The sequence below is a fragment of the Bidens hawaiensis genome, unplaced genomic scaffold, assembly GCF_021521415.1.
Source record: "Bidens hawaiensis isolate Kalapana, Puna unplaced genomic scaffold, B.hawaiensis_p1.1 tig00017819_1, whole genome shotgun sequence".
NCBI classification, from domain to species: Eukaryota; Viridiplantae; Streptophyta; class Magnoliopsida; order Asterales; family Asteraceae; genus Bidens; species Bidens hawaiensis.
The window spans coordinates 253,343-277,944 of NW_027492689.1; the positions used below are offsets into that span (position 1 = coordinate 253,343).

Genomic DNA, 24,602 nt, shown 5'->3' on the forward strand with positions numbered 1-24,602 from the left:
GGCTTGGCTTGTTGGCTCGTTTGAGTTTGAGCTTGAGCCCAATCCCAACTTAGCTTGGCTCGGCTCAGCTCGTTTATAACCATATTCAATGAATTTGTTGACATTACACTATAATTAATTTGAAAGTTGGGTAATTTAGATGTTTATATGTGTACAATTGTTATAAGATCAAATTGAACACTTCGCATAAACCAATATGATTCTAAATGTAAAAATCAAAGTTTAAACGGGTTAAAACAAAAATTTTTCCCATTCTCTTCAAATCCATCTCCTGAGGAAAGTTAAAAGGGAAGATTAATAAAAATTCTTCTTTCTATTTTTTTTCCACTCTTTCATTAAAATACCCGAAACGCAAAATTTTACCTGTTTCTTATTACTACCTTTCTCTTCTCTTCTTTCTTTTTGAAAAAGGTAACGGGGTTAGATCAAATTCATCTTAGTAAAAATTAAGCGAATGTTCTCATTTTATTAATTAATAAAACATACTCCTCCTAATAGTCTTTTACATTTTCTTCTACTAATAACCAAAATACCTTTAGAAATATAAGTTTGAAAAAGAAAAACGAAATAACGACCAAAATGTTAATAACAGTGACTATCTTTCGTGTATTTGTAACTTGGTAAGTGTAGTCTTTCGTAACTTCAAACTTCAAAGTTGGGCTAACTTAATTGTCGTATCTTTTGGTCCATAATTTTTATTTTACTTTTACTTCTTCATCATGACAAATCGTTTCTTTTCCTCATGTTATTATTTTATACCATTCTCATTTTCTCATGGTATTATTTTAAAAGCAGTAGCTATTATGGTATGTCGTATCTTTCAAATGCAAATAAATATTAAATAGAATTCTAAATACACATACATATATTTTTAACGCCTTTTTTGAGTCCGTTTATGACGGATTTCAACCGTCTCCAGTAATTGAACGCTTTAGGTCCAACTAGAAAACCCTTGTAGGCGGAAACCCCAACAACCGATCAGTCTAGCTAAAAATAGTTCAAAATAATATAACTGGCATATTTGGGCATAAAGAGTTTCGGCTCGAAAAGTTTTGACTATAGAATAAGTTAGCATTAAAAAATAAGTTAGCATATAATCTATAATATTTAAAAAAACACATATAACAGGTTCTTATGGAAACCTTGTTAATAATAACTAGCCCACTATCGTTGATTTTAAGAAATTTATTAAACGGACCCATCGGTTTTGATTCATCGGTTATCGATGAGGTTAATTTGGTCTCTTTCAACTATATATTATGGTATGTATGTGACATCTTTGAAATGTAAAGCATATTAAATATAGTTTTAATATTATTACCAAATGTCAAAGAAAGAGAGTGATGACTAATTCATTTGCATATAAACTGTCCATCTTTCTTGTGATGTGATCAAATGGAGTTGTTTGAAAAATCTGAGGCAGTGAGGCTCAAGACTCACCTAGACAAGTACCTGGTGGCCGATGACGACCGTGTCAGCGTCCGACAAAGCCTAAGTGCCGCGGGTACACGCCGTGCACGGTGGTTGATCGAGCACGTTGACTCAAACAGTCATGTTATCCGTCTCAAAAGTTGTCACGGTAACTACTTAACAGCCTCTAACACGCCCGCTTCTATAACGGGAAAGAAAGTTGTTTTGGATAATATTAAAGCTGGCGGTCTAGCAACCGAGTGGCAGCCAGTGAGGGACGGGTTCCAGGTGAAGCTTAAGACGTCGAGTGGGACGTATTTGAGGGCGGGCGGAGGAGCTATGGTGCCGTGGAGGAATTACATGGTGACACATGATAGTAGTTGTAGTAATACGGATACTTGTATTTTGTTTGATGTTGAGCCTATGGATGTATCCGAGGATCAAGAGTTTAGTGATTATTTGTCAATGGTTTCGAGTTTTTCTTCGGTTTCTGATGAGATTTTGGGTCTGGAATTCGGTTCGATTCGGTTTTCTCCACGGGCTCCTTTGTTACCAATGAAGAAGGTACTTGCTTCCACCTTTGTTTTCTTTTCTGTTTCATTCAGGATCATTGTTAATTAAGGTAGGAGGATTAGGGACCCGACGGGTATACCTGAAACCCGAAATGTATGGAATAGGTATACTCGGAACCTGACGGGTATCGAGTCGGGTATGAGATTAAGTTAAAAATTTTCACGGGTATAGGATTATGTGATATCTGATCCAGTTGCCCGAAACCACATAACCATTTATCTAAACCATATTCCTAAATCATATACCTGATTTACTTGTTTACTTTTTAGTTTTGTTTTTCCTTAACTCTTATGTATTAATGTTTCAGTTTAGTAGTTTCATGAAAATTTAATTATTCTTATGAAATATATATTTATTGATATTACATAAAGTTAAAATGATATTATTTATTTATAATAATGTGTATATACATGTAATGTATCATGTTTTAATTTGTAACAATTTTTAAATAAAAGAAACATATATGTTGTTTAAAAAAGAAATGAACTTGAAACCGAGGTGAGATTACCAATACCCGACCCATTACCATCCCTACTTTGAATAATAGTTATTTTCAAGTTATCCACTTACAAATAATAACAACTATGATTAGCTTGAAATTTATTCATGTGTACCTTTGGGTGATGGCCATTTAATTTAACAATTTAACTAGCAATTTACTTTGATTAGTAGTCTAAGAAAATTACATGTAAATAATGGTAATATTTAATATATCACTCATTAGTTTTAAACAATATGCCATGATCCTGCAACAAGAATTGTATTTAACGGTGGATCAACGGATTTATGGATGAATAAAAAGGTTTTTAATTAATGGCCATAAAAAATGTAATTTGAAGCCAATATGTATATGAGCTAGTGTAAGTTTTTAATTTGAAACCAACTATGTGTATGAATTAAGAGTGCACGACACGCCTGCTCTGTGTCAGCCGCTACCTATCCACCACTCACAGGCAGGGCACGTGCATAGGTTACAGGTGGTAGCGTGTTGGACCGGCTAAACCCCTTGGAAACCTACCTTCGGCTATAAATACCCCAATGGTATGATCATCTTACATCATCTCGTATTATCATAATATACCTGATATCTGCTCTAGCAATCTCTTAATATACTTTTATATTTAAAGAGCAATCTAGTCTGATTCTCACGCCGGAGGGTGGTCACAAGGAGGAACCCCCCCCCCTTCTCAGTGACGAGCTCACGGTGTCTGTTTTGCAGGTTATCAGAAGAACCATCTTCTCAGGGCCTAACCCCTCGTGGGAAACATCGATCTAACCCCCAGGTTACCAGTAATCTGCCCGGGGTTCGACTGGTGTTTCTTCATTGGCGCCATCCGTGCATAAAGCTAGAACTTCATTTTTCTCCAGTTTTTTCAAACTTCTAGAAAGATGGTTAAAGAGACTCCGGTAACCACAACCCCAGCTACTGGAGGGAATACCGGCAACACAGTTTTTACAAACACTACCCCGGTTACCCAAGCCGGGGCAAGTGAAGTAAATTTTACGAACACTACCCCAGTTACCCAAGCTGGGGCAAGTGCAGTAAATAATCGCCCACTGGGATTCACCGATACCCAGTTTAAAAAACGAACAAGACTCCCCCGCCAAACTCTCGAGGAAGTTAAGGCATGGGCGGAGGCACGACAAAAGGAATTCCAAGCTGAGTTGGACGAACGCTTGCGTTCCGTCCAACAGGCCGACGAATTCGAAGAATACTTGGACAATGACTCGGAGGAATCCGACTCCGACGCGAACCCTCGCCATAGGGCAAAAGGGAAGCGTAAGGAAACGGATTCCCAACCGAGAAGGCATTTTGGACAAGCCTTCAAACCAAAAAGCACAGGTGGAAGTCCACGAGACTTCTCCAAAACGTACAGACCGAACGTTGCAAATGCGGGAACGTCCAAATTTGCAAGGGACATTGCGGAAGCAATTGCCCCAAAAAGTGCCAAACAAATGCCCAACATAGGCACTTATGATGGTATGTCCAACCCAGACGACCATTTGAACAGGTTCATAGCAGGGGCAACCGTCAGCAACTGGACGGAACCCACGTGGTGTTACATGTTTCAAATGACGCTGGTGGGGGCTGCTAGGGTTTGGTTTGATCCTTTACCGGTTAACCACATTTACGACTGGGCAGACTTCCAGCAGAAGTTTAGCCAACACTTCAGCCAGCAGCGAAAGTATACCGAGGAGCAATGGACAATCCTCAAATGCATACGGGAAGAAGATGAATCTCTACCAAACTTCATCACTCGCTTCAACTCAAAGAAGTTAAGTTTGGGCAATATCAGCGAGGATCTTGTTCGCGCAGCCTTCATCCAGGGCGCGCAGGACCCAGAGCTTATCCGCACCCTAACGGGTAAAGATGGAATGCCATCCACATGGGATGGCATCATGACAGCAGCTAAACGCTATGCGGAAACGGAGAAGCAACTGGGTAGAGACCTTCCGCAGAGCACAAACCTGTACACCCAGAGGACGAGAGAGGACAACATCCTCACCGCCCGATTGAACAAAAAACGGAAGCAAGGCATTTGGCAGTCAAGGGTAAACTTTGATACCTCATCCGGCTTACAGCACCGATTGGGTGAAAGGGATAATGTAAAGCCGCACCGGAACTCCAGATGGACGCCACTTACCAAAAGCGTCACTGACATATTTGCTACTGAAGAGCTCCCATGGCCAAAGCCTCCAGTAATCCGACATCGTCACGATGCTGATCGGAGCAAGTACTGTGACTATCACAGAACAAAAGGCCACAACACTGAAGAATGCATAGACGTAAAAGACATGGTCGAAACATTCGTCAGAGATGGGACGCTCGCGCACCTCGTGGCGAAATAAAAGCTAAGCAGGCAGGCAGGTGCGTGTGGAACCACGGCTGGGGAACACGAATAAAAAATCAGCTTGAATATGGAGACTACATGCTGCGTAAAGAACGAGATCCCGAAACAGGTGCGTGTCGGCTCGATGGCACTCCTGTCCCAACATGGAAGGGAGTTCAATTACACAGTTTGCATGTAATCAATTCCAATCTGTAAAGAAAAGGCCAAAGAGCCACTTCTAATGGAAATGATTCTCTTTAAGAACATTGAAGCTGATGATTTTACATTTACACTTTTCTGAACACTAATATGCCGGTTTTCACCGCATAATTACGTGAAGTCATTGCATGGGAAGGCGGTTCTACCCGCACGAACCCAATAACGTGACAAACCTTCACGCAGGTCAGTTGAAGGGGGAAAAAGTTCAGCACCCAAAAATGAAAGTGCCGATCTATCCGCATGAATCATTAAAGGAAACTGAATAATAACCTATCAACAACCGCGCGTCGAACGGTTAAACTATGCAACACGTTTGGCGGCATTCACATTACGTGAAGTCGTTGCGTGGGAAGGCGGTCCTACCCGCACGAACCCAATAACGTGGCAAACCTTCACGCAGGTCAGTTGAAGGGAAAAAGTTCAGTTATCCCATTATATGAAAGTGCCGGTTTATCCGCATGAAACATTAAACTGAATAATAACCTATCAACAACCGCGCGTCGAACGGTTAAACTATGCAACACGTTTGGCGGCATTCACATTACGTGAAGTCGTTGCGTGGGAAGGCGGTCCTACCCGCACGAACCCAATAACGTGGTAAACCTACACGCAGGTCAGATAAGGGTAAAGTTTTGCCATCCTACTAAGTGCAAGTGACGGTTCTACCCGCACAATCACGAAAGGGGAAGCAAAACTTACCTATTATCAACCACGTTCAAAGGTTAACTTATGAACACTTAAAGGATAAGAAAAACCTACACGCGGTCAGATGAAGGTAAGTTCAGCCATCCTACTAGGTGCGAGTGACGGTTATACCCGCACAATCAAGAAAGAGGAAGCAAAACTTTAACCCATCAACCACGTTCACAGGTTAACTTACTCTAAACACTTGGAAAATTGCTATTTTAAACTAAGTATGCAAGTCATAAGTTTATAAAGCAAAGAATCCAATGAAAGGAATAACAATCGTATATTTCAATGATATATTACAACAGTGGCCGGGTAACTACCCGCCTAAAAGAAATCTATACAAAGCTAAGTCTATCCTAGCAGTGGGAAGGGATCTTCAGGATCAGGCTTCAGGGCCACCTCCGCTTGGACCAGCACCGTCAGAGCGCGGCTGCCCAAGGAAAGCCTTAAGGATGTTTAGCCCATCATCAGCAGCAGCAGCTTCATTCACCTTCTCCACCACTGGATGCGGGAAGGCAGCGTACTGGTTCACAGCTTGGTCATAAGCAGCTTCAGTATTAACATTGAATAAAGGGAAGTTGGAGGGCGGAAAGCCTCTCTCAGCGAACCCTAGACCAAGCAGGAAGCCAGTCTTCTGCCCATCCTCATGAGAAGCGTTGAGGGCTGCGCTCATCGCATCGTCATAAGAGGTCTCTGAGAGGACCCGACGCACAACCTACAAAAGAATACAAGTTAGAACATTTTCTAATTACGAGCGGAAAGCGTAAAGAAAAAGATAAAGATACCTGAGGCAACGCTTCTCGAAGCAACCATTGGAGGGTAGCTTGACTTTCTTTGTAAGCACGTTCGGCTCCGCTTTTATCAAGGTTGGCAAGTTGAACTTCCTTGGCGGCAGCCTCTTCGACGCTTTTGAGTTTCCTTTCAGTGCGGTCAAGCACCCCCCTCTGGTCAAGGATCTCCTGCAGCTTCTTGGCATCTTCCATTGCCAAGGCGTCATGAGCATGCTGAAGAGCCTTTAATTTGCATTTAAGCTGCTCATTCTCTTCGCGAAGCGGCTCAGCAACAGCTTCAGCCTTGGCAGCCCTCTCAGTTGAGTTTCGCGCAGTCTCCTTAGCCAGCCGAAGCTGTTCATTCACAGCTTGGGCAGCCTTGGAGCGGGCCTCGAGTCGCGCCTGGACTTCAACCTCGAGGGCCTTGAATGCCTTCTCCTTCTCGGCTGCGGCAGCGGCCAACTGCCGGTTCTCCTCCCGAAGAGCCCGCGCTTCAGATACATCTTTGGCGCGAGCTGCTTTCAACTTGTCGTTCTCACGACAAAGCAGCTCGACGCGGGGCTGCGTCCGGGCCTGGAGAACCCGAAGCTCATTGGTTAGCCTACCCTCTTGGTAGCTAGCCATGGCTTCCCCCAACGCACCATGAGGAGCAGCGTGGCGAGCCCAGTCCACGCACTCCACAGGGGTGCGAAGGGTTGTTCCTCGGCGTATGTTCCATCTTGGAACATACACTTCATTGGAATCCGACACTGCAAAAGAAACAAAGGCAGTTAGGAAAAGATGATAAAAATATATAAGGGAAAAAGAACCCTACGTACCTGTAGGGTCAATAACAGGCCGATAGCCGCCAAACCCATCACCTGAACCTAAAGGAAATCCATCCAACAGGTCAGGCAGACGGGAAGGTGGCATAGATCGGCGGAAAGCCCGGCGCGTACCTGATGGTCCGGCCGTCGGTGCCGGTGGCGCAGGTATAGTGGCAGCCGCTGTGGAAGCCATTGTTGGCACCGCCTCCTCAGCAACGGTAACCGCCGGCTCCGTGAAAGATGCTGTAAAAATTGCACTCACGGCCGGCGGAGACACCTTCTCAGCTGGAACAGCCTCAGGAAGGCTGGAACCAGCGGAAGCAGGCGTAGACGCCTGGGTCGACGCCTCGGGAAGGCTGACCGAGCCTACCGTCATTGGCGGGGGAATACTTGCTCCAACTCCACCCTGGAATGCGTCAACATCCACACCTGCACAAGCAAAAGTGTTAGAAAATTTATTTGAAACAACAAATCTAGACAAGAATTATGGGGGTACTTACGGGGTTTCTTGAGCTTGAACGCACGGACGAGCGGGGGCGAACCCGATGGAGCCATCCTCTTGACACCGGTAGCCGTCGTTGTCGCTGCCTCCCCGGAGGTAACAGCTACAGCCTCCGGAGCGGTGGTTTCCTCACCACCGGGCTTCCCCGCCACCTCTACACTATCTGACTCGGAGTCAGATAGGACTACCGGGCCGACAGTGGACACCTTCTCCTTGCCCTTCCCGGCGGCAGCCTTTTTCTTCCGCACCAACGGAGGACCTTCTGCGGATTCCTCAGAAGAAGAAATGTCAACAACTCCAGCAACAGGCACAGCATTGAGGGGTTCAGGGTAGAAGATAGGCTTACCTGGCCGTCGATGGCTCAGGATCTCTTGACCCGGCGGGTAAACCTCCACGAACCGACTCGCAGTTTGCTCTAGGATGGGCAACTCGTTCTCGTCCAGGGCACGAGTACCCATCCGTGCGGGACCATCTTCCTCCCGCGGATTCAGGAGCGATTGAAGATCGTTACCCTCTGAAATCAACAAGAAAGTTAGAAAAAATCGAAGTCAACAAAAATAAACAAGACATACCATAAGGGACAGAGTTCGAACCATATTCGAGGACGATCGGAACCTTATCCGCATTCGCCGCCTTCCACACTCGGCTCATCCCCAGCATCACCATCGCCGACTCCGGAAAACGGAAAACCGGGGACTGGACCCGGGATATCTTCGCGAACCATTCCGCCTCCTCGTAGTTGATGGCGGGAAGGTTCGGAAGCGTCTGGCCATTCTTGAACTTCATGGCAATGGGGATGGCTCGAGCGGATATGAAGAAGAACTCTCTTCTCCACGAGCGAAGACTCCGCTCGGTGGTACAAATCTTTAAACCCTTAATCCGGGTTGTAAGACTGTACCACCCCTGGATGCACCTCCAAGTGTAGAAGGTCATCAGGCGGTCCACATGGGGCTCGATGTCCAGAATCCGGCACACCCACTCAAAGTGCCGGACCTTGGCAATGGCCATAGGATGCACCTCTGTCAGGTGCACACCGTGCCTCTCCAGGACACGGTACACAAACTTTGTCAACGGAAACCTAAGGTTTCCGTAGACGAAGAATGCAGCATAAACCCCGATCTTGCCACTAGGGGCATCGTACACAGTATGGTGGGGTTCAGGAAACTCAGGCTCGAGAGACTCGAGCATGAACTTCCTGACGATATACTGGTACAGATCGACAGGAAGAGAGCACTGGCATTCGCCAGCAGTCTTCTGGTCATCAGCATCATGAGAAGACATGGTGGAAGAAAGATGAAAAGAGATTTCAGGGTAATGCTTTACTGAACAGAAAAATTCGCCGGAAATTACTTGAGAAGAGATGAAAGTGAAAAGTGTGAATTGCAAATAACCCTCTCCCCCTTTATATAGTAATCGTAATTAATGCGGTGAATTTAATGCGGAGGAGAGAGAAATCGAAGGTGCAATGAAACTATGACACGTGGCAAAAAGCAAGCTGGCAACAGCTGTTGAAAGGACGTGTGCCAGTAACTTCGCGGCCACGCGCCCGAAATCCCGTGCCCACGCGCCTGAAAAAACGACTGGAATGACCACATAGTCATGTCGCCATAACTTCTGGCACGTCCTGACAGTCAGAAGAAACCGTCGCACGACGTTTGAGGTATTGGATTGCTCTTATCCATTCACCAACTCTTCAAATTTCAAAATTCAAAATTTGAATAATCAAAAATTTAAAAAGTAGCGGGAAAATACCCCTTACCCCTTGGCAAACAAGTAACCATAAGCCGGGTGCGGGTACAGTGTAAGGACAAAACCCTTCACATACCTAACACCCGCAGGGAATTGAAGCCAAGTAACACCTTGGCGAAAAAGTAACCGTAAGACGGATGCGGGTAGAGTGTAAAGGCAAAACCCTTCACATACCTAGCACCCGCAGGGAATTGAAGCCAAGTATTCCTCGGCAACCAAGTAACTATAAGACGGGTGCGGGTACAGTGTAATGGCAAAACCCTTCACATACCTAGCACCCGCAGGGAATTGACGCCAGGAATACCTTGGAAGTAAAGTAACCGTAAGACGGATGCGGGTACAGTGTAAAGGCAAAACCCTTCACATACCTAGCACCCGCTGAGAATTGAAACCAAGAAGGATCTTCTGGGCAATGCTTGCGGAAGCGGAAATAACATCCCCGCATAGCGGGAACATCGAGAACTACGTTGTCTGAAGCTTCAGGATGGAATTAGTGGTTTTAACATAATTGATCACTATGTTCAAAACCACCAAAACCTCATGGAGAATCTAAACAAGTAGGACTCAACGCTCCCGACTTGCGAGGAGGTTATAGACCTACCCGCATCATACCCAAAGACCAAGCAGGAAACTCGGGCATTTCTGCAAGTGACAAGGACTTCCGCGGGAAGAATCCCCATGGAAAACCTTACAAAAACCCTTTTCAAAACCCTCTGCTTAAGTCCAAAAGTTCACCTCACTTTATTAAACATGCATGAGACGAACATTGGACTGGGGGGACTTGAAGAGGTAGGTCCCAGCAGAGCCCAGTTGGACCCGCAAGACTCACCTTAAACAAGGGACGTCTGCGCAAAGACCAACTGGATCCGCAGGACCAACCATGCTCGGAGACATGACGTCCTTACGCGCAGTATGCAAGCTGGTCCCGCAGGAAATGCCTCCCAATGGTGAAGGACTCCGCCTGTCCCCGCAGCCTCGGATACAAGCCATTAGGGACCGGCCACCCGCGCAGCATGGCTACACGCACAAGGCACTTAACTCTCCCATCAGTGTCACCTGAAAGAATGAGCAAAGGCGGGAGGGGGAAAACTCCCGCCTAAATGAGCCAGTCCGTATGATGGAGGATCTTTTGTGTGATACCTGACGAGGTACAGACAAAAGATCTGACCAAGAATGCGACAGCTCACTGACAGCAGCATGGCAGACAGCACGCCACAGCACTGTGACCAATAGCCGCCGCCTACCCACCAACTCCTGCCATACCACGTGCCTAGCCTGTAGTTGGCAGAAGAGGAAGAGTGCACGACACGCCTGCTCTGTGTCAGCCGCTACCTATCCACCACTCACAGGCAGGGCACGTGCATAGGTTACAGGTGGTAGCGTGTTGGACCGGCTAAACCCCTTGGAAACCTACCTTCGGCTATAAATACCCCAATGGTATGATCATCTTACATCATCTCGTATTATCATAATATACCTGATATCTGCTCTAGCAATCTCTTAATATACTTTTATATTTAAAGAGCAATCTAGTCTGATTCTCACGCCGGAGGGTGGTCACAAGGAGGAACCCCCCCCCCCTTCTCAGTGACGAGCTCACGGTGTCTGTTTTGCAGGTTATCAGAAGAACCATCTTCTCAGGGCCTAACCCCTCGTGGGAAACATCGATCTAACCCCCAGGTTACCAGTAATCTGCCCGGGGTTCGACTGGTGTTTCTTCAGTTGATTATGGTTGTGACTTGTGAGAGTGCACTTACTGGTGGCCACTAGGATAAGATAAGATAGGATGGATGTGAATAATAAAAATAATAATAAGTATAATACATAATTAGTAATTTCTGATTGATAAAGGTTATAACTTTAACAACTCTAGGTTGGGGTGTGACAATAACCAACAAGATATACAATTTAGTGATTTACCTTTTAAGGGCTACGGAATATTTCACTTCCTGTTAATTATTACTTAATTAGAGGTCATGGCAGATTTAAAATAGAAAAACACATTTGTATATCACCAGATAACATTTATATATACATATGTACGAATAAGGATTATTATTAATGAAATTATGAATTGTTGTTATTTAGGGGTGGTTTGGTATCTCAACCGTTAAAGGTAAAATATATTTTATAGGTAATTAATTTCAAGTTAATCATCAAAGAAGGAACCTATCATCGTGAAAAGACTCCCTTATATTAGGTTTTGAACCTAAGACGTGAAGTTAACCATCCATCAATTTCAATTCAACAAAAACACTAATTCCAATTAAAAGAAACAAAAGGTGGCAATTTTCTTAAGGATTAAGATTATAAAATTATAATAATTGATTAGAGAGAGAAGCGTGTGAATTTTAATATATATATATATATAAGTTGTAGAAGCTATAATTTTCAAACATTATATGAATAACAGGAAGACCGTATGTCGATCGGCACACGTAACGTGTCCCATGAGAATTGACTCTTTCCAAATACTTGTTCACTTGGGTTGGGAGTACAACTTTTTAATTACCCTTTTATAATAATAATAATAATAATAATAATAATAATAATAATACATATAATCCAACAAATTCGAATTTCCAGTTATTTGGTTTTCATCCCAAACTAGTAATTGAAATATTGAATAAGACGTTTTACACTCTCATACATAAATAAATGATTTCGTTATTATAGATGGTATAAATTAAAAGAATACGCCCTCAAGAAAAGTAGAAAACATTTCCATGGTCTTGTTAAATTATACATTAAAAAATTAATTAACTACGAGAGAGAAAAAACAATCGAATTCTTTTAGTAATTGACGTAAAGCTATTAATTTCGAGTAATACCACACTGAAAGTTGGTTCGTGGGCTTAACCATAAACATAAGATTAAGCGGTTAACCATAAGTTAGTTAACTATCAATTATTGGTCGGTTTTGGCTAAGTTAAGATACTGTCCAATGTATTTTTCTTTTAAGTTTTTTAGTTTGTTCTAGTTGAATTGGTTCTATTAAGGTGTAAAAGATGGAAATTAAGTTATAAAGTACAAGATGAAACTAGAGATGCACAATTGACTTAATAGGCAATTTAAATAAATAAATAATGTAAGAAAAACTATTAATATCAAGTAATACGACATTGAAAGTTGGTTCGTTAATAATAATATTCACTTAACCTTGGGTTTTGTTCAATTATCAATTGTTGCACAGTAAGAGATAATAATAATAATAATAATAATTATTATTATTACTATTTTAATCGAAAAGGTGAAGATAGTAGTAGCTTTATAAGGCTAAGGGGTGTGGGGGGCTCTAATGGGGGCTCCAGTGGGGGCTCCAGCCAATAATATTATGACGTGTGGCAGAGAAAGAAACTGGATAAGGGGTGTGTTGGAGCCCCTGGCCCTGGTGTGGAGGGGCTCCAGCAGGGGCTCCAGCGAATTTTTTTTTTATTTTTTTATAAATATATTCAAACAACGTATTATTAAAAAAACCTATAAATTATTAAAAAAACACACATTTTTTTTAAAATTCAAATTACAAAAAAAAACATACTAAAAATTAAACAAACAATAATACTTAATAATAACACTAATCTAATACAAGATCATCGAGTACGACGACATTTTTTTTAAAAAAAAAGTTGGGAAGATGGGTTGATTTTGGGTTTTATTTTGAAGTTGTGGTGATTGATATGGGTGAAATGAGGTATTTTATAGATGAAATGGGGTATTATTTAGGGAAAAAATATTTTCTTTTTTAATTTAATCCCTTCCCAACGGCTCTTTTTACCTTCCCAACGTCCATTTTCTCTCTCTTCTCCCGCGACCAGCCTCACGCCTGCCTGGATTTCTGCGCTCGCGCCCCTGCTCGCGCCCCGGTGGTGTGGGGTTAGCGCCCCGGGGCGCGAGCGGAGGGCTCTAGCGCCCCGGTTAGCGGCCCACACCCCTCAGCCTAACGTGTATCCATCCTGGCTGGCGCTGACTGTCAAATGAAATCAAACTAAACCAAAAAAACACGGTGAAGATGCTTCATGGGTCATGCTAGGCAGCTATATATATATATATACTCCCACGCCAACGCCAACCATAATAATATATCTATATCCATAGACAGTGACCGAATAATATTAATTATCCAAAACATCTCATCTCAGTTTTGCTTGCTTGCAGAGGCAACAAACAATAGCATCGGTGATGAACTTGTTCCACAACGCAAAAGCCGTCCGTCTAAAGAACCACCACAACAAGTACCTCTACGCCGATGAAGACCAGGAGTCCGTCTCCCAAGACCGCAACGGCGCCTCCAAGAACAACCGCTGGACCGTCGAGTTCACCGACACCCTTTCCTCACAAACCATCATCCGTCTTAAATCATGCTACAACAAATACTTAACAGCTTCCAACCACCCTTTCCTCCTTGGAATGACTGGCCGCAAGGTTCTCCAGACCATGCCCACTCGTCTCGACTCCTCCGTCGAGTGGGAGCCCGTCCGGGAAGGGAATCAGGTCAAGCTCAAGACACGCTACGGCCAGTACTTGCGTGCCAATGGTGGCCTGCCGCCTTGGAGGAACTCTGTTACACATGACATCCCGCATCGGACCGCCACGCAGGAATGGATCCTCTGGGATGTCGATGTCGTCGATATTGTCGTCCACTCGCCTGCGCCCAGGCCACCACCTCAGTTGGTTCATCATTCGGATTCGTTTACGTCTACAGATGATTCTGCTTCGCCCACAACCAATTGGTCTCGCCAAGAGGAGGAGGTATGTGTTTTTTTACAAAGGAACATAAAACCAAACTAAACTGTCGGGTTTTGTTTCAGTTTCATGTACTGATAAATGGACTTTTTTGTGTTTGCAGTCTAGTAATAGTTCATCTCCGGCAACAGCAAAAGTGGAGGAAGGTCGGGCAATATATTACCATGTGGTTTCGGATGATTTTGGGGAAATGGACGAAAATGCACAAGGGTTTTGCATCAACTTCAAGGGAAACGACGTGACGGAGTTGACACACAAGCTGGAAGAAGACACGGGACTAAAGAACATAACGGTATACACGCGTAGTCCGTTGAATGGGAACCTTTACCCTCTTCGATTGCAGCTTCCTCCCAACAACGTTACGATGAAAGTTGTCGTTGTTAACAACTCCTCCTCTTCTCAACAAGATGAATGAATGATTCATTTCTCAACTATGATTTAGTTAATCTTGTACATATCTTAAGGAGTGGAGCAATTTTGTGATTTATTTATAAAATACTATTGTCATATAATATGTATGTATGATACATGTCTTTGTGCTTAAGTTTATCAAAATATATGATACTAGATTGTTTAAGTACTAAACAAAGCATACCAAGAAACACACAAACCAAATTTTCTGATCTTATAATATGTTCATTGTTTAGATACATTCTCATTTGTAACAACAACATTGTACTTTGTATACTTCCATGGCAACATGTATAAATTGCATAGTTTTAAGTATTTAATATTTGCGAAAGAGAGACGTCACCACAACCCCAGCTATTGGGGGGAATACCGGCAACACAGTTTTTACAAACACTACTCCGGCTACCGAAGCCGGAGCAAGTGAAGTAAATTTTACGAACACTACCCCACTTACTAAAGCAGGGGCAAGTGCAGTAAATGACCGCCTACTGGGATCCACCGATACCCAGTTTGAAAAACGAAGACTCCCCCGCCAGACTCTCGACGAAGTCAAGGCATGGGCGGAGGCACGACAAAAGGAATTCCAGGCTGAGTTGAACAAACGCTTGCGTTCCGTGCAACAGGCCGACGAATTCGAATACTGGGAGGATGACTCGGAGGAATCCGACTCCGACGCGAACCCTCGTCATAAGGCAAAAGGGAAGCGTAAAGAAACGGAAACCCAACCGAAAAGGCATTTTGGACAAGCCTTCAAACCAAAAAGCATAGATGGAAGTCCACGAGACTTCTCTAAAACGTTCAGACCAAACGTTACGAATGCAGGAACGTCCAAATTTGCAAGGGACATTGCTGAAGCAATTGCCCCGAAAAGTGCTAAACAAATGCCTAACATAGGCACATATGACGGCCTATCTGATCCAGACGATCATTTGAACAGGTTCATAGCGGGGGCAACCGTTAGCAATTGGACGGAACCCACGTGGTGTTACATGTTCCAAATGACGCTGGTGGGGGCTGCTAGGGCTTGGTTTGATCGTTTACCGGTTAACCACATTTACGACTGGGCAGACTTCCAGCAGAAGTTTAGCCAACACTTCAGCCAGCAGCGAAAGTATACCGAGGAGCAATGGACAATCCTCAAATGCACACGGGAAGAAGATGAATCTCTGCCAAACTTCATCACTCGCTTCAACTCAAAGAAGTTAAGTTTGGGCAATATCAGCGAGGATCTTGTTCGCGCAGCCTTCATCCAGGGCGCGCAAGACCCAGAGCTTATCCGCACCCTAACGGGTAAAGATGGAATGCCATCCACATGGGATGGCATCATGACAGCAGCCAAACGCTATGCGGAAACGGAGAAGCAACTGGGTAGAGACCTTCCGCAGAACACAAACCTTTACACCCAGAGGACGAGAGAGGACAACGTCCTCACCGCCCGGTTGAACAAAAAACGGAAGCAAGGCATTTGGCAGTCAAGGGTAAACTTTGACACCTCATCCGGCTTACAACATCGATTGGGTGAAAGGGATAATGTAAAGCCGCACCGGAACCCCAGATGGACGCCACTTACCAAAAGCGTCACTGACATATTTGCTACTGAAGAGCTCCCATGGCCAAAGCCTCCAGAAATCCGACATCGTCACGATGCTGATCGGAGCAAGTACTGTGATTATCACAGAACAAAAGGCCACAACACTGAAGAATGCATAGACGTAAAAGACATGGTCGAAACATTCGTCAGAGATGGGACGCTCGCGCACCTCGTGGCGAAATAAAAGCTAAGCAGGCAGGCAGGTGCGTGTGGAACCACGGCTGGGGTAAACACGAATAAAAAATCAGCTTCAATAGACTACATGCTGCGTAAAGAACGAGATCCCGAAACAGGTGCGTGTCGGCTCGATGGCGCTCCCATCCCAACATGGAAGGGAGCTCATTTACACAGTTTGCATGTAAATCAATTCCAATTTGTAAAGAAAAGGCCAAGAGCCACTTCTAATGGAAATGATTCTCTCTAGAACATCGAAGCTGATGATTTTACATTTATACTTTTCTGGACACTAATATGCCGGTTTTCACCGCATAATTACGTGAAGTCATTGCATGGGAAGGCGGTCCTACCCGCACGAACCCAATAACGTAACAAACCTTCACGCAGGTCAGTTGAAGGGGAAAAAATTCAGCACCCAAAAATGAAAGTGCCGGTCTATCCGCATGAATCATTAAGGAAACTGAATAATAACCTGTCAACAACCGCGCGTCGAACAGTTAAAACTATCCAACACTGGACGACATTCATATTACGTGAAGTCGTTGCGTGGGAAGGCGGTCTTACCCGCACGAACCCAATAACGTGGCAAACCTTCACGCAGGTCAGTTGAAGGAGTTCATCCCATTAAATGAAAGTGCCGGTCTATCCCGCATGAATCATTCGAAGGAACTGCACCAACAACCGCGCGTCGAACGGTTCAAAACAAAATTCTTAGATGAGGAAAACCTACACGCAAGTCAGATAAGGGTAAAGTTCTGCCATCCTACTAAGTGCAAGTGACGGTTCTACCCGCACAATCACGAAAGAGGAAGCAAAACTTCACACCTATTATCAACCACGTTCAAAGGTTAACTTATCCTAAAAAGATGAGAAAAACCTACACGCAGGTCAGATAAGGGTAAAGTTCTGCCATCCTACTAAGTGCAAGTGACGGTTCTACCCGCACAATCACGAAAGAGGAAGCAAAACTTCACACCTATTATCAACCACGTTCAAAGGTTAACTTATCCTAAAAAGATGAGAAAAACCTACACGCAGGTCAGATAAGGGTAAAGTTCTGCCATCCTACTAAGTGCAAGTGACGGTTCTACCCGCACAATCACGAAAGAGGAAGCAAAACTTCACACCTATTATCAACCACGTTCAAAGGTTAACTTATCCTAAAAAAAAAATAAGAAAAACCAGCACGCAGGTTAGATAAAAATTAAAGTTTAGCCATCCTACCAAGTGCAAGTGACGGTTCTACCCGCACAATCACGAAGGAGGAAGCGAAACTTTAACCCACTATCAACCACGTTCAAAGGTTCTTATTCTGAACACTTGGAAAATTGCTAATTTAAACATGCAAGTCATAAGTTTATAAAGCAAGGAACCCAAAGAAGGAAATAACAGTCTTATACGCAAAAAGATTAATATTTCAATGATGTATTACAACAGTGGCCGGGTAACTACCCGCCTAAAAGAAATCTATACAAAGCTAAGTCTATCCTAGCGGTGGGAAGAGATCTTCAGGATCAGGCTTCAGGGCCACCTCCGCTTGGACCAGCACCGTCTGAGCGTGGCTGCCCAAGGAAAGCCTTAAGGATGTTTAGCCCATCATCAGCAGCAGCAGCCTCATTCACCTTCTCCACCACTGGATGCGGGAAGGCAGCGTACTGGTTCACAGCTTGGTCATAAGCAGCTTCAGTATTAACATTGAATAAAGGGAAGTTGGAGGGCGGAAAGCCTCTCTCAGCAAACCCTAGACCAAGCAGGAAGCCAGTCTTCTCCCCATCCTCATGAGAAGCGTTGAGGGCTGCGCTCATCGCATCGTCATAAGAGGTCTCTGAAAGGACCCGACGCGCAACCTACAAAAGAATACAAGTTAGAACATTTTCTAATTACAAGTAGAAAAGAGAGAAAAAAAAAAAGAGGATACCTGAGGCAACGCTTCTCGAAGTAGCCATTGGAGGGTAGCTTGCACTTCGTCACGGGCGCGTTCGGCTTCGCTTTGGTTCAGATTGGCAAGTAATACTTCCTTTGCGGCAGCCTCTTCGACGCCCTTAAGCTTCCGCTCGGTTTGGTCAAGCACCCCCCTCTGGTCAAGAATCTCTTGCAGCTTCTTGGCGTCTTCCATTGCCAAGGCGTCATGAGCATGCTGAAGAGCCTTTAATTTGCATTTAAGCTGCTCATTCTCTTCGCGAAGTGGCTCAGCAACAGCTTCAGCCTTGGCAGCCCTCTCAGTTGAGTTTCGCGCAGTCTCCTTGGCCAGCCGAAGCTGTTCATTCACAGCTTGGGCAGCCTTGGAGCGGGCCTCGAGTCGCGCCTGGACTTCAACCTCGAGGGCCTTGAATGCCTTCTCCTTCTCGGCTGCGGCAGCGGCCAACTGCTGGTTCTCCTCCCGAAGAGCCCGCGCTTCAGATACATCTTTGGCGCGAGCTGCTTTTAACTTGTCGTTTTCACGACAAAGCAGCTCGACGCGGGGCTGCGTCCGGGCCTGGAGAACCCGAAGCTCATTGGTTAGCCTACCCTCTTGGTAGCTAGCCATGGCTTCCCCCAACGCACCATGAGGAGCAGCGTGGCGAGCCCAGTCCACGCACTCCACAGGGGTACGAAGGGTTGTTCCTCGGCGTATGTTCCATCTTGGAACATACACTTCATTGGAATCCGACACTGCAAAAGAAACAAAGGCAGTTAGGAAAAGATGATAAAAATATATAAGGGAAAAAAGAACCCTACGTACCTGTAGGGTCAATAACAGGCCGATAGCCGCCAAACCCATCACCTGAACCTAAAGGAAATCCATCCAACAGGTCAGGCAGACGGGAAGGTGGCATAGATCGGCGGGAAGCCTGGCGCATACCTGATGGTCCGGCCGTCGGTGCCGGTGGCGCAGGTATAGTGGCAGCCGCTGTGGTAGCCATGTTTGGCGCCACCTCCTCAGCAACAGTAACCGCCGGCTCCGTGAAAGATGCTGTAAAAATTGCACTCACGGCCGGCGGAGACACCTTCTCAGCTGGAACAGCCTCAGGAAGGCTGGAACCAGCGGAAGCAGGCGTAGACGCCTGGGTCGACGCCTCGGGAAGGCTGACCGAGCCTACCGTCATTGGCGGGGGAACACTTGCTCCAACTCCACCCTGGAATGCGTCAACATCCACACCTGCACAAGCAAAAGTGTTAGAAAAATTTATTTGAAACAACAAATTTAGACAAGAATTATGGGGATACTCACGGGGTTTCTTGAGCTTGAACGCACGGACGAGCGGGGGCGAACCCGATGGAGCCAGCCTCTTGACACCGGTAACCGTCGTCGTCGCTGCCTCCCCGGAGGTAACACCTGCAGCCTCCGGAGCGGTGGTCTCCTCACCACCGGGCTTCCCCGCAACCTCTGCATTATCTGACTCCGAGTCAGATAGGACTACCGGGTCGGTCGTAGAGGCCACCTTCTCCTTGCCCTTCCCGACGGCAGCCTTTTTCTTCCGCACCAGTGGAGGACCTTCTGCGGATTCCTCAGAAGAAGAAATGTCATGAACTCCAGCAGCAGGCACAGCATTGAGAGGTTCAGGGTAGAAGATAGGCTTACCTGGCCGTCGGTGGCTCAGGATCTCTTGGCCTGGCGGGTAAACCTCCACGAACCGACCCGCGGTCTGCTCTAAGATGGGCAACTCGTTCTCATCCAGAGCACGAGTACCCATCCGCGCGGGACCATCTTCCTCCCGCGGGTTCAGGAGCGACTGAAGATCGTTCCCCTCTGAAATCAACAAGAAAGTTAGTAAAAATCGAAGCCAGCAAAATGAAACAAGACGTACCATAAGGGACAGAGTTCGAACCATATTCAAGGACGATCGGAACCTTATCCGCATTCGCCGCCTTCCACACCCGGCTCATCCCCAACATCACCATCGCCGACTCCGGAAAACGGAAAACCGGGGACTGGACCCGGGAAATCTTCGAGAACCATTCCGCCTCCTCGTAGTTGAGGGCGGGAAGGTTCGGAAGCGCCTGGCCATTCTTGAACTTCATGGCGATGGGGATATGCGCGAGCGGATATGAAGAAGAACTCTCTTCTCCATGAGCGAAGACTCCGCTCGGTGGTACAAATCTTTAAACCCTTGATACGGGTTGTAAGAGTGTACCACCCTTGGATGCACCTCCATGTATAGAAGGTCATCAGGCGATCAACGAGGGGCTCAAGGCCCAGTATCCGGCACACCCACTCAAAGTGCCGGACCTTGGCAATGGCCATGGGGTGCACCTCTGTCAGGTGCACACCGTGCCTCTCTAGGACACGGTACACAAACTTTGTCAACGGAAACCTAAGGTTCCCGTAGACAAAGAATGCAGCATAAACCCCGATCTTGCCACTAGGGGCATCGTACACAGTATGGTGGGGTTCAGGAAACTCAGGCTCGAGAGACTCGAGCATGAACTTCCTGATGATATACTGGTACAGATCGACAGGAAGAGAGCACTGGCATTCGCCAGCAGTCTTCTGGTCATCGGCATCATGAGAAGACATGGTGGAAGAAAGACGAAAAGAGATTTCAGGGTAAAGCTTTACTGAACAGAAAAATTCGCCGGAAATTACTTGAGAAGAAGAGATGAAAGTGGAAAGTGTGAATTGCAAATAACCCTCTCCCCCTTTATATAGTAATCGCAATTAATGCGGTGAATTTAATGCGGAGGAAAGAGAAATCAAATGTGCAATGAAACTATGACACGTAGCAAAAAGCAAGCTGGCAACAGCTGTTGAAAGGACGTGTGCCAGTAATTTCGCGGCCACGCGCCCGAAAAATCGCTCCCACGCGCCTGAAAAAGCGACTGGAATGACCATGTTCTGTCACGTCACCATAACTCCCTGCACGTCCTGACACAGTCAGAAGAAACCGTCGCACGACGTTTCAAAGGTTTGGACTTATCTTTTCACCAACCTTTCGAATTTCAAAATTCAAAATTTAAAAAGTGGGAAAATACCCCCTTACCTTGGCGAACAAGTAACCATAAGACGGATGCGGGTACAGTGTTAACGCAAAACCCTTCACATACATAGCACCCGCAGGGAATTGAAGCCAAGTACCTCGGCAACCAAGTAACTATAAGACAGGTGCGGGTACAGTGTAAAGGCAAAACCCTTCACATACCTAGCACCCGCAGGGAATTGACGCCAGGAATACCTTGAGAGTAAAGTAACCGTAAGACGAGCGCAGGTACAGTGTTAAGGCAAAACCCTTCACATACCTAGCGCTCCGCTGGGAATTGAAACCAAGAAGGATCTTCTGGGCAATGCTTGCGGAAACGGAAATAGCATCCCCGCATAGCGGGAACATCGAGAACTACGTTGTTTGAAGCTCCAGGATGGAATTGGTGGTCTTAACATAATTGATCACTATGTTCAAAACTACCAAAACCTCATGGAAAATACATACAACTGGGACTCAATGCTCCTGACTTGCGAGGAGGTTACAGACCTACCCGCATCATACCCAAAGACCAAGCAGGAAACTCGGGCATTTCTGCAAGTGACAAGGACTTCCGCGGAAAGAATCCCCATGGAAAACCTTACAAAACCCTTTTCAAAACCCTTTGCTCAAGTCCAAAAGTTCACCTCACTTCATTAAACACTCATGAGAAGAACATTGGACTGGGGGGACTTGAAGAGGTAGGTCCCAGCATAGCCCAGTTGGACTCGCAAGACTCACCTTAAACAGGGACGTCTGCGCAGAGACCAACTGGATCCGCAGGACCAACCATGCTCAGAGAAGTGACGTCCTTACGCGCAGTATGCAAGCTGGTCCCGCAGGAAGTGCCTCCCATGGTGAAGGACTCCGCCTGTTCCCGTAGCCTCGGATACAAGCCATGAGGGAAGGCCACCCGCGCAGCATGGCTACACGCACAAGGCACTTAGCTCTCAATCGTTCAGTGTCACCTGAAGGAATGAGCCAAGCCGGGAGCAATCCCGCACAGAGGCGGGAGGGGGAATACTCCCGCCCAAATAAGCCAGTCCGTATACTGAAGGATCTTTTACTGTACCTGACGAGGTATGGGCAAAAGATCTGATCAGAGATGCGACAGCTCACTGACAGCAGCATGGCAGACAGCACGCCACAGCACTGTGACCAATAGCCGCCGCCTACCCACCAACTCCTGCCATACCACGTGCCTAGCCTGTAGTTGGCAGAAGAGGAAGAGTGCACGACACGCCTGCTCTGTGTCAGCCGCTACCTATCCACCACTCACAGGCAGGGCACGTGCGTAGGTTACAGTTGGTAGCGTGTTGGGCCGGCTAAACCCCTTGGAAACCTACCTTCGGCTATAAATACCCCAAATGGTATGATCATCTAAACACATTATTACATCATCATATTATCATCATATATACCTGATATCTGCTCTAGCAATCTCTTAATATACTTTTATATTTAAAGAGCAATCTAGTCTGATTCTCACGCCGGAGGGTGGTCACAAGGAGGAACCCCCCCCCTTCTCAGTGACGAGCTCACGGTGTCTGTTTTGCAGGTTATCAGAAGAACCATCTTCCAAGGGTCTAACCCCTCGTGGGAAACATCTCTCCAACCCCCAGGTTACCAGTAACCTGCCCGGGATCCGGTTAGTGTTTCTTCACCTGCAAAGAACTCATGAGTCACACCATCTATTTCAATGGTGTTGCAACCAGGCTCCTTGGCTACACCCTTATCCACCATTAGCTTTCTCACCGCACCCACCTCATCCCACTTGCGAGCCACTGCATAAACTCTCAAAAAAAGCATGTACGCACCACTACCTTCTTCCGACTCCATGATACTTTTGGCCATAGCCTCTTCGACTCCCATGCTTATGCTTCTTTTAGAGCAGGCATCAAGAATGCTCCTCCAGATGACAACATCGGGTTTCATGGGCATGCTGGACACAGCATCTAGCGCCTCGCCAATAAGCCCTGCTCGAGCCAGGAGGTCAACCAGGCAACCATAATGCTCCAACACTGGCTCAATCCCATAACGTGTAGTCATCACTTTAAAATAGTTCCGACCCTCGTTCACCATACCACTGTGCCTACAAGCACTTAAAACCCCACTGAACGTAATGGAATTGGGAGTCACCTTTGCTTCATCAACCATTCGTCTCAGGTACTTCAAAGCCGCCACAGCCTGCCCATGCATTGCGAATCCATGAATCATCGCGTTCCATGACGTCACATCACGTCTCACCATTCTTTCAAATACGAACCTGGCATCATCTAACGATCCACATTTACAGTACATTTCCAACAGATAAATATTAACCAAAACATCATCATCAGCCATTTTATTCCTCAATACGTACGCGTGAGCCCACATTCCAAGTGACAAAGCCCCCAAACCGGCACACGCGCGTAAGACGTCCGCTTTGAAAATCCTTTGCTGCATCTCATGGAAGCACATCAAGGCATCGTCAAACTCGTCTAAGTGAACGAGGGCGTTGATCATGACGTTCCAGGAGACGACACTTCTTTGAGGCATTTCATCAAACACCTGGCGTGCATGCTCTAAGCTCCCACAGGAGGCGTAGAAATGTATCAAACTGTTGTTTATATAGACGTCGGAGGCGAAGCCAAGTTTAAGAAGATGGACGTGGAGCTGTTTGCCCTCGGAGAAGGCGAAGAAGTAGGCGCAGGCCTTTAAGACGAAGGGGAAAGAATGGTAATCGGGAGCATCAGTGGATGAGGATACCAACATCATGTTCTGGTAGAGTTGAATAGCTAGTTGCTTGTGGTGTGTGCTTCTCGCACAGGCTCTGATGATGGTGTTCCAGGCAAAGGAGTTAGGGTTATGGATGTGGGCGTGGAAGAAGCGGAGAGCGTAGTGGAGGTCCAAAACCGAATTTCGTGAACATACCCCTTTGGCAATACTGGAAAAATTTCGAACGTGCCACGAGGTGGCGTCGAGGCATAATTATTGATCCTATTATTTCGTAAGGTCATTAAATAATGTATGGAAGTCACGAAGACCGAATTTCTGATCCGATTTAGTGGTTCGACCCGTACCAGTTTTTTCTCCGGCTCGTGAACATACCCCTTTAGCAATACTGGAAAAATTCGAACGTGCCACGAGGTGACGTCAGGGAATAATTATTAATCCGATTCTTTCGTAGAGTCATAAAATAATGTATGGAAGT

At 45.8% G+C, this 24,602-nt stretch overlaps 2 protein-coding genes across 2 annotated transcripts; one reads left to right on the top strand and one right to left on the bottom strand.

The window, feature by feature from the left end:
• The first annotated feature begins 1,280 nt into the window (after positions 1-1,280).
• Positions 1,281-14,857, top strand: LOC143554730 (uncharacterized). Its single transcript, XM_077044430.1, has 3 exons — positions 1,281-1,974; positions 13,706-14,299; positions 14,397-14,857. The coding sequence occupies exons 1-3, from the start codon at positions 1,396-1,398 to the stop codon at positions 14,706-14,708; spliced, it is 1,485 nt and encodes a 494-aa protein (XP_076900545.1). The 5' UTR covers positions 1,281-1,395; the 3' UTR covers positions 14,709-14,857.
• A 78-nt stretch (positions 14,858-14,935) lies between these two features.
• Positions 14,936-24,335, bottom strand: LOC143554719 (pentatricopeptide repeat-containing protein At1g59720, chloroplastic/mitochondrial; the record flags this gene model as incomplete). The annotated part of the gene is made up of 2 exons (XM_077044417.1): positions 14,936-15,058; positions 23,085-24,335. Coding segments are annotated over 2 exons (1,297 nt in total), but the record flags the coding sequence as incomplete, so codon positions are not given.
• Between the last annotated feature and the right edge of the window lie 267 nt (positions 24,336-24,602).

Coding starts and splice junctions, on each gene's coding strand:
- LOC143554730 (XM_077044430.1), top strand. CDS start 1,396: ATGGAGTTGTTTGAAAAATCTGAGGCAGTGAGGCTCAAGACTCACCTA. Junction 1,975..13,705: donor CTTTGTTACCAATGAAGAAG/GTACTTGCTTCC, acceptor GCTTGCTTGCAG/AGGCAACAAACAATAGCATC. Junction 14,300..14,396: donor GGTCTCGCCAAGAGGAGGAG/GTATGTGTTTTT, acceptor TTGTGTTTGCAG/TCTAGTAATAGTTCATCTCC.